General features: G+C 39.7%; 1 protein-coding gene across 3 annotated transcripts in view; it reads right to left on the reverse strand.

The window, feature by feature from the left end:
• Positions 1-287: 287 nt before the first annotated feature.
• prkg1l (protein kinase cGMP-dependent 1, like) overlaps positions 288-9,003 on the reverse strand; it is a 14,185-nt gene continuing 5,469 nt past the window's right edge. For 2 of the 3 annotated variants that reach the window (XM_015019785.1, XM_015019796.1), the window contains exons 6-20: positions 6,673-6,778; positions 6,404-6,467; positions 6,173-6,250; positions 5,914-6,008; positions 4,604-4,669; positions 4,383-4,460; positions 4,212-4,308; positions 3,948-4,087; positions 2,807-2,896; positions 2,435-2,576; positions 2,202-2,365; positions 1,087-1,209; positions 849-911; positions 670-736; positions 288-574 (exon numbers count right to left, since the gene is read on the reverse strand). In XM_015019785.1, the coding sequence (XP_014875271.1) occupies positions 491-574; positions 670-736; positions 849-911; positions 1,087-1,209; positions 2,202-2,365; positions 2,435-2,576; positions 2,807-2,896; positions 3,948-4,087; positions 4,212-4,308; positions 4,383-4,460; positions 4,604-4,669; positions 5,914-6,008; positions 6,173-6,250; positions 6,404-6,467; positions 6,673-6,778 (1,457 nt within the window). In that variant the 3' untranslated portion in view covers positions 288-490. Of the gene's footprint in view, positions 575-669; positions 737-848; positions 912-1,086; positions 1,210-2,201; positions 2,366-2,434; positions 2,577-2,806; positions 2,897-3,947; positions 4,088-4,211; positions 4,309-4,382; positions 4,461-4,603; positions 4,670-5,913; positions 6,009-6,172; positions 6,251-6,403; positions 6,468-6,672; positions 6,779-9,003 lie in introns of those variants that run through there. The other variant, XM_015019806.1, reaches the window with a different exon arrangement.

Consider the following 9,003-nt stretch of genomic DNA (forward strand, 5'->3'; position numbering starts at 1 on the left):
TAAATTAAGCACCAGTGCGTGTGTTGGAAAATACGGTAGCATAAGTAATAAATACACGCAGGCCAAATCAACCTTAGATTTGTGATCTCATTAACACCTGCGGATGAGTTATTTTATTTTGAAGTTAGAACGCACACTTCCTTTTTCTTCCTTTCGGAGATTTTGTTTGCAAGTCTTGAACAGGAGCAGACGTCAGCCTTTGGGTCCATTTCTACTTTTTAGGAAGACACCGCCCCACAAGTCTCACTACAAGAATGAACACTGAAGAGGGAGAGAGGGGGGGAAAGTTTCGTACAACATATTTGTTTATTGGTTTTCTTTGGACTTGCAGAAGAAAAAAAAAATCACTGAATTCTTATGCGTGTAAATCTATAAAGGTTTTCTGCGCCTGAAACAGTCTAAGCTTTCGGGCGGAGGAGGGTGGTTAATGTCTCAAAGCAGTATCTGCAGGTACTGCCTCAGGAAAAGGGTCTCGGTCTGAAATCTGTTGTCAGAAATCCTCCCAGTTCGTACAGAGCTCCACGGCCTCTGCAGGGTAAAGTGCGCATGTAGCGCTTTGCAGAGGAAGGTTGACCTGAAAGGCAAAACAGCGGAGTAAACAACAAACAAACAAACAAAAAATGTATGACAAAACAGAAAATGAAGTGAGTCAAGCTCATTATGTCATACTTTTGGAATAAGTGGAGGGGTTAATTTCCTTTTGCAGAGTCCATCCCAGTTGAATCCATCAAACCACCTGAAGAAAAACAGAGTACCATCATCATCATCATCATCATCATCATCGGCAACACTGCGTTTCCAAGCAGAGCCCAGAATCTGTATTTAATGAAATCAATCCATGCTCTCACTTGTGTTTCTGAATGGCCTTGGCCCCGTTTCTCTGGCTGCTCAGTCTCTCTGAAGGGTTGCCCCTGGGTGATGAAAAGCAAAATAAAAATAAACAAGCAATGAATTAATCACCCACTTCATGTCCTCAAGTGATGGAAGCGGGATAAAGATGAAGAAACACTAAAATCCATCGAAATACAGCTTTTTATTTTTGTTTTATTTGTTTGTTTGTTTTTTCTTATTAGAAAGTATTTATACCTGCAAAGCTTCTGTATGAAATCGCAGGCATCTTTGCGGAATGACTTTGGGAATTCGATCTGATCGACGCCATTAACAGTGGCGGTGAGAACCTTCAGCGGGTCAGAGCCATCAAACGGGAGCCTGGACAGAGAAACACCATCCAGTCGGGAACCTTTGATCTACAGTGATGCGCAAAAAGTATGTACACCCCTTGAATTTTCCCACATTATGTATGGTTACAACCATAAACTCGAATGCATTTTATATGGATTTGGAGTGGCAGATAAAATAGAGATGGACATTTCTAAGGTGGAAAGAAACCAATAAATGTTTTTTTTAATTATTTATTTTTTTATTTGTGTTCAGCCCTTAGTCACAGCTTCGCAGAACTACATTGAAATTACAGCCTTAAGGGGCATCTGCCAGCTTTTACATCAAACCCTGCTTGACAAATATGGCTACATTTCTTTGCTCTATTTCTTCTTGGCAAAACAGCTCAAACTTAGACTGGATGAAGAGTATCCATGTGCAGTTATCAAATCCAGGGATTTCAGATTCTAACACATTAGTATATATTTTTCAGAACCCCTCCATTGCGCCTCTGACTGTTTTCTACAAATTATATAATGTTTTACAAGTTCAGCTTTGGTCCCATGTGACTAAAGAATGCTTTTCCTCGTGTTCCATAAGTTTTCTTTTTTGAATAACTAATGAACATCTTTGTGAGATGTTCAACGCTCTGGATGACGATTCAGAACACGTTCCAACTTTAAGTTTCTCCATTACTTTGGAGAAATTTATGTGCTATATTCACAGGTCTTCACGATGCCTTTCCTTTAATAATGTTCTCTAATCTACCATAAAAATGAACTCCTACTTACTAATTTACCAATTCCCAGCTCCCTAGATTTTATTTACACTAATCAGAGTAAACGAGCTCATGACAAATCCATAACCTTTTCAGATTTCTCTTTGTATCACAATAAATCTCAACAAAGCATGCACAGTTTGTGGTTGTAGTCTGAATGTGAAAAACCCCCAAGATGTCATGTCTCTTGACAAGACTTTTTACTTTAAGATCATCCCCAACAACACTTTAACAAATAATGGCTCCTCAAACGTTAAAAGCTTACCTACCGCTGAGAAGCTCAAACACAAAAACACCCAGAGACCAGAGATCTGCGGATGTACTGTGGCCTTTGCTCAGGATGATTTCAGGCGCCATGTAGCCCGGAGTGCCGCAGAACGTCCACGTCTTCTTACCCACCTCAACCCGCTTCAGACATCTGGAGCCAATCTACGGTACACATCCATGCGGTCAGCATTACCACGGTAAAACGCTGAGCTTGAATCAGTTGGTAGTTACCAGTTTGCCATAACCCTGCTCATCCAGAACGACGTTTTCGGGCTTGACATCTCTATATACGACTCCTCGACAGTGAAGAAAACTCAAGGCCTCGACAACACAAGCTGTGTAGAACTTGGTGCTGCCGTCGTCTATGGATCCTCTGAAAAATAAAGGAGGAGTTATCAGTCTGAGAAAATCAATAAAAGCAGCTGTGACTGACCAAAGCAGAATACATTACAACCAGCAACAAAAGGTGACGTGACAAAAGCCAAAACAATCAGTGGTTTTTGTTTCATTGTAATAAAGTCTGAATGAAAACAGTGAGCCTGGCATTGATTATTTTCAGTGCACATGATAAAATGTGACCTCGCTGCAGCTTCACATACTCACTTCTCTTTGAGGAGGCGAGACAAATTCCCACCCAGACAAGCTTCTGTCAAACTATAAAGATGGTCAGCATCTCTGAATGTCTTGTACAGTCTGTAGTCAAAACATAAAGAAAATTGTTAAAGTCACCATTCTACATGAATGTTTCCCCCTTTTTCGTATTGTAACCACTTTAATGGACTTGTATGTATTGTATTTAAAAGGGGGTTTATTTGGTAGACAAATAAAAGTGATGCATAATTACCTGAAGGGAAATTATACTTTGTATTATTTTAGTGTTAGACTTTAGCTTTTGGTTTAGTTTGATCCTTTTGTTTTCCCTTGAGTTCCCTTTGTGTTATTTTGTGTCAATTAGTCACTTTCCCTCAGCTTGTTAGTTTGTTACTCACGCATCTACTCTTCATTCTCTCGATTAGTCTCATAGTTATCTTGTTGCCTAATCATCTTTTTGTCATTTAAGGGTCAGTCTGCTGAATCACCTCCTTGTCAGAGCTTTCCTTTGTTGTGCACATCCATGCTAACTTTCTTGTACTCCTGTTTCTTAATTGTTCCTGTAGGGCGTCCCCCAGCTCTCCTTGTGCTTGTCTCTTGTTTTGTGAGTTTCGTTCCAATAAATTATCATCTCCATTAATCTGACTCTGCCTTTTTCCTGTCTGTGCACAACTTCTATTTGTGCTGTGATGAGCTTCTCCAGAGCAACCAAGGCCTTTACAGCTGCTTCTCTTCCTGAACAGCCAGTCAGTTTGGGTGGGTGGTCATGTCTTGGTAGGTATACAGTTGTCCCATACTCTTTTAACATTCAGGTGCTCAATCAGTGCACCTCTCTGCTGTGTTCTTTGGTTTTCGTGATGCCTTTTGCGTAATATTGTTCTCTAACAAACATTCGAGGCCTTCGAAGTAGTGGTTTAAAAAAACAAATGCCACACTGAGATTTTTACACCTAAAAAAAGCTTGAAACCCACTTTTTCAAACGTTGCTACAATTATGTGTTATTTGAGTTGGTCTCTCCAAAAAATATAAAAAATAAAAAATCCCAACAGGTACAGATTAAGATTTATGGTTGTGGCATAACAAAGTGTGAAAACGTTTAAAGGGTGTAAATACTTTCGCAATTTTTTGAAACGAGTTGCTGAATGAGTGATACCTGATAATAAATGGACAGCGGGCCTCCATCAGGATGCTGCGCTCTCTCAGAATGTGCTCTCGCTGACCGCTGTTGAGAATCAGCTTCCTCTTGAGGACCCTCATGGCAAAAACACACCTGGTGTTGCTCTTTAGTTGCACCTGAAAGCAATGGAGGAGGGGGGGGAGCGCGGAAAAAAATCAATAGCCTTGTGGAAAGAAAGAATCTCAATGAGGCAGGAGCTCTGGGATCGGTGCGATTGTGAGAGAGAGATCAACTCTTTACCAAATCCACGTGACTAAACTCCCCGAGTCCCAGGGTACGAATAATCTGGAAATCGCTTAAGGTGGAAGCTGCCAGGGAGGCAGGATCCTCCTTTGGCCTGAGGAGGAAAATACAGATGAAATTGTGTTTTTCTGTGGATGTAAAATAAGGTGCTACTGCGTTGCTCCTCACTCGACTTTTGATTCATTGCTCTGCTGCAGCTGTGGAGGGCTGTCAGATCCTGAACCTTCGATAACATCTCTAAAGGTCCTGAAACGCAAGCAAGTAGTGAATATTCCTCATTTTTCTGGACAAAAAGAATCAGAGTATGTATGCAACACATAAGAGCATAGAAACTGAATCAGATACTCTCCAAATGCACGTTATTTAGTCTGCCCAGATTGTCACCTTACCTTCTGTCTATTACCAAGCATGTCACTTCTCCAACAGCCATCACATTTACAGGCTGGATGGTTTCTCTGAGAGCAGAGAGAAATAAAGAAAATCATAAGAATATAATTAACACATAAGAATCAGACATGCATTCATCAACTGCAGGAAAGTAATTCATTTTTAGGCTGTGAGGTCATTTTTAAAACCAAGAACTGGCTGCAAAGATTATAATTTATTCTTTATATTCTACACAGATTCAAAGATTGTAGAGAAACTCAGATATGAACACATAATCTATAAACAAGAAGCATCGATGGTTAGGGCAGGGCTTTTTATTTTCCTATTAGTGGCTATGACTGAGAGCTGCAGGAAGTTTATCTTCCAAGCAGTAATGATCGGTTTGACAACACCCACTGGATTGACCAATACTCTAAACAACAGAAACATTCAGAAAGTCAGTAAAGAACCAAGAAAGAAAACTGTAAATTCACTAATATATTAAATCTTCCAGAGACAGTACACATCAACTGAAGATGCAAAGATCCTTGCTTTTTAACATATGTACATAAGTAAAAATTATTCAGATGTGCTACCCCAGCCCCAAAGATACAGACTGTTCCACAGATTAAAGAAAATTGGTTAGAATGAACAGGAACGATTTGGAGACCGTTACCATCTGTGCCTATCATAATGGAGAAACAGTTGGAGCCCCAACGCTCAAAGTGGAGAAAGTTTTACATACAGTTGTGAGCGTTAACAGGTCCAACAGAGAAACATTTCTGGATGAAGATGGCACATGGCAGGAAAAATGCTTGAAGTCAATGTGAAGTCAATTTCTAGTGCAAATATCTTAGTACACCTGAAGTAAGACAAAACTAACTTACAAGTAGCTTTTCAGCAAGAAACAGGAGCTTGTTTTAAGTGAATAATTCTTTAATATGGATGACAAAGTCCTAGTTCCAATGGCAGATTATCTCACATATAACATGGGAAAAATATCTTGTCATAGGTAAAAATGGAACAAGTACTTTTTTCATCAATATTAAGGAATTATTTACCCAAAACAACAATAGTAAGATTTTGTGTTTTTGAGGTGAAACATTAAGACTAATCTGCCTGGCACAAACAGTGATGTACAAAGTTTCTTAAATTCCTCTTTTCCTCACCCTGATGCTCAGTTTGAACTTCAGCAAATGTTAATCCCATGTGATTGGCAGATTTGTGCCAATAGGTTGTGTCATTGTAACAAAGTGGGACATGTGTGTATACATATTTAATTAACTCTCTTTATATAGTGATATCTTTGACGCTCACTAACTCTGTTTCTTACCCCCAAAGAGCTTTTTCTCCAAACCACTGTCTCTCTGAGAGCTCGGCCAAAACGATCTGCTCCTGACGGCCTGGCTTCTTCTCTGTCACACTCACCTAAAGAAAAAAATGGTGATGAACACTGCAGAAAAGAGGCACAGTTTATTTTCCCTATCATAAAATAATTACTATTGCTGCTCTGACATTTGGACTCGGTCTGAGCCCATTTCTCTGAAAGACTCTTTCTAGCTGAGCTGCTGTTAGAGAACATTTAACTTTACCTGGCCTTTGCTAATGATGTAAAAGGTGTCTCCGACAGCTCCCTGTCGAAAGACGTAGTCGCCATCTGAGTAATTTGTCTACAGCAGGAGGAATTTTTTTAAAAAGCAAGAAAAGAAAAGGACAGTGAATGTCTTCACTTTTCCACAGACGAGACACAAAGGAAGATTGAAGCTGAAAATGTTACCAAATTCTGTTTAAAAAAAAAAAAGAAAGAAAAAATCAATCTGTACCTCTTGCACCTGATCAAACAGTTTACTGATGACATCGTCTGGCAACGACTGAAGAAAGGGAATGCTGCACAGACACACACACAAAAAAGACACAATAATTTTTTTTTATGTATAAAAATAAGTTTTTACTTTCATAAAAAAAAAAAGAAGAAAAATCCTAATCTATATTTCAATGATTTCTTACAAACAAAACAACAATAGAGATCCGGGAGTACAGAATAAACAGAAGCAGCAGACAATATTTAGAGTTTCGAGGGTCTGACGTTCACCTTCTCAGCAGCTCCACTGAATGAGAAAGGTGGCTGAGGCCACACTGTGTGAGAACAGAGTGGTAACTCTTGCGGTCGATAGCCCACAGCTTGCTGTCTGTTTGTGCTGCAGATCAAAAGACAAAGGCAAGAGGAAATGATAAAGGTTGTGTCAGTGACACGGGCGCTCTGATATAAACACTGTAGACAATAGCAGAGACTCACGCCGCCCGCAGCCCATTGTGGCTGAAGAGCAAAGCTTCGGCTGTGCACTCAGACAGCTTAGGTCAGGGCTGCATTAAAGATGTCTCCCTTTTTCCTCGTACAGAGGACACTGAAGATAAATCTAATCTAATTCCCTCCACCATAAATACCCCCTTTCTTTATAATAGAGTTTGAAAGTGGTGTAAATTAATAATGACCCGTATTGATTGGTTCACGGAAGCTTCCTGCAAACGGAAGTAGATGTCCTCGAGACGCTCTAATTACATCCAATATCTAATCAGATGGTTCTGCCCTGATATCTTAATTTCCCTGTTCGAATATTCTCTCTGTGCTCCTAATTTATCACCACATGACATCTCATTGGTGGCTACTGCTTTATATTTCAGATCTACTTTGTTCAAGTCACACGGGCCTTTCTCGGCGCAAGTCTTTATGCTGTTGTCTCCCATAGGAAGCTTTGCAAACATTTAGACCTCTAGCTTTTTCGTATTTTGTCGTAATGCAGCTACAAATTATAATATATTTTGTGTGATAGACAAACACAAATTAGCACAGAATTGTAAAGTTTTAAAATAAAAGACACATGAATTTCACATTTTCCTTTTTTTCTTTTTTTTTACCAGTAAAAAGATCAATTATTTTCATGAATCTAAAGCTTCTCCTCATGGCACATTTAAGCAACCACCCTTCTCCATTATTATGCCTGAAATTCAGCAAAAGGGAAGAATGAGAAAAAAAAGACATCAAAGGTTGAGCTTATTGCCTACACTTAAAGCACTATGGATGGTGCACTCCACTTGTGCTAAAAGGAGTCCATCCCCAGAGCGATTCCAGCCTAAAACACCATCTCAATGCACAACATGTTGCAGCAAGAACAGACGTCCATAGTCCAAATTTCTACAGAAGTGTTTGTTCAAAGATCCATGAACGATTGTGGGTTCCTAAAACACTTGAAAGCTGAATGGTTATAATATCACTTTACACCAGTCTGATAGTTGAATAACCTAAAAACTGATTAAAAATAATAAAATTTGTTGTTGAGCTCTTAAGAGTTTTTGAATTGAAAATGATGCTCATTTTGTCAATAAAGTGCGATTAAATACAGACCCTGCAATTAACTCGATTAAACATTTTAATCAAGTCCCACCACTAATACTGTAATAATAATAAGCTACCTGAGCAGGGTGTACCATGCACAGGTTTATGTTTACTAGGCTCTAATGCTATTATTGCATGTCATTGTATATCTGTCTGACTTGGATCACCTGCTCCTGTGTCACCACACCAAAGCCTCACTGGCAGCGTCAAACACAAAACGAAACTATTTTCAGGTCAGGAAGGAGATGAGCACGGTGGGCCCTGAGCGAATCCAAAGGGAAAGGATGACAATAATGGGCAGGGAACAAAGGAGGACAGGCTGTCACCGTGAGTTTAGGATTGTTACCAGGGAGCAGACAGATAGCTGAGAGCGGTAAATTGGAATGGCTGGCTGCTCTCAAGATAAAGAAAGCAGCTGAAAGAGAGAATTAGATGCTCAGCGATGGTAAATAAAGTGATGTTTCTTCCATTTACACTGATCCCAGCCGCTTCCACAGCCTGTTTACCCACAGCTAATATTTATTTATTTGTGAAACCAGGCCAGATATCTGTGGTGACAGCCGAGAAAGTTTTTTCCCACAGGGGCTGAGATCGGATGAGGGGAAGAAATGAAAGAGCAATGTTTGTGTTAAAAGGATTTGTCCACTTTTTTTTTTTTTTTTTTTTTAAACATGGGAGCTAAAGGATATTTTCAGAGCGCCTATTTTTTGTAAATGTTCTGACTAATGCATGCTTGTGGGGAGAACACAGCTGGCTTATGAAGCAAACTATTGCATGTTTGAAATTCCCCACATCTCTGAAAAAAAGAAAAAAAGAAACATGTGAATGCGCAGTGCTGTCTATGATTTCAAAAGCGTCTTTGATTTTAAATTCCACAGCCGTCCTCGGTCTCACACCGCACAAGAGCTCTGTATTCTTGTGATCTTCACAATAATTATTTATTTTTCCGTCCAAGTCAAAATGAATGAAATAGCGCCCCCCCCCCCCCCCCCCCCATTTTCCCCCCGGCCTTTCTCCCGATGGATTTTT

This window comes from Poecilia latipinna, unplaced genomic scaffold (assembly GCF_001443285.1).
Source record: "Poecilia latipinna isolate Pla-1442-1.1 unplaced genomic scaffold, P_latipinna-1.0 Scaffold82, whole genome shotgun sequence".
NCBI lineage: Eukaryota > Metazoa > Chordata > Actinopteri > Cyprinodontiformes > Poeciliidae > Poecilia > Poecilia latipinna.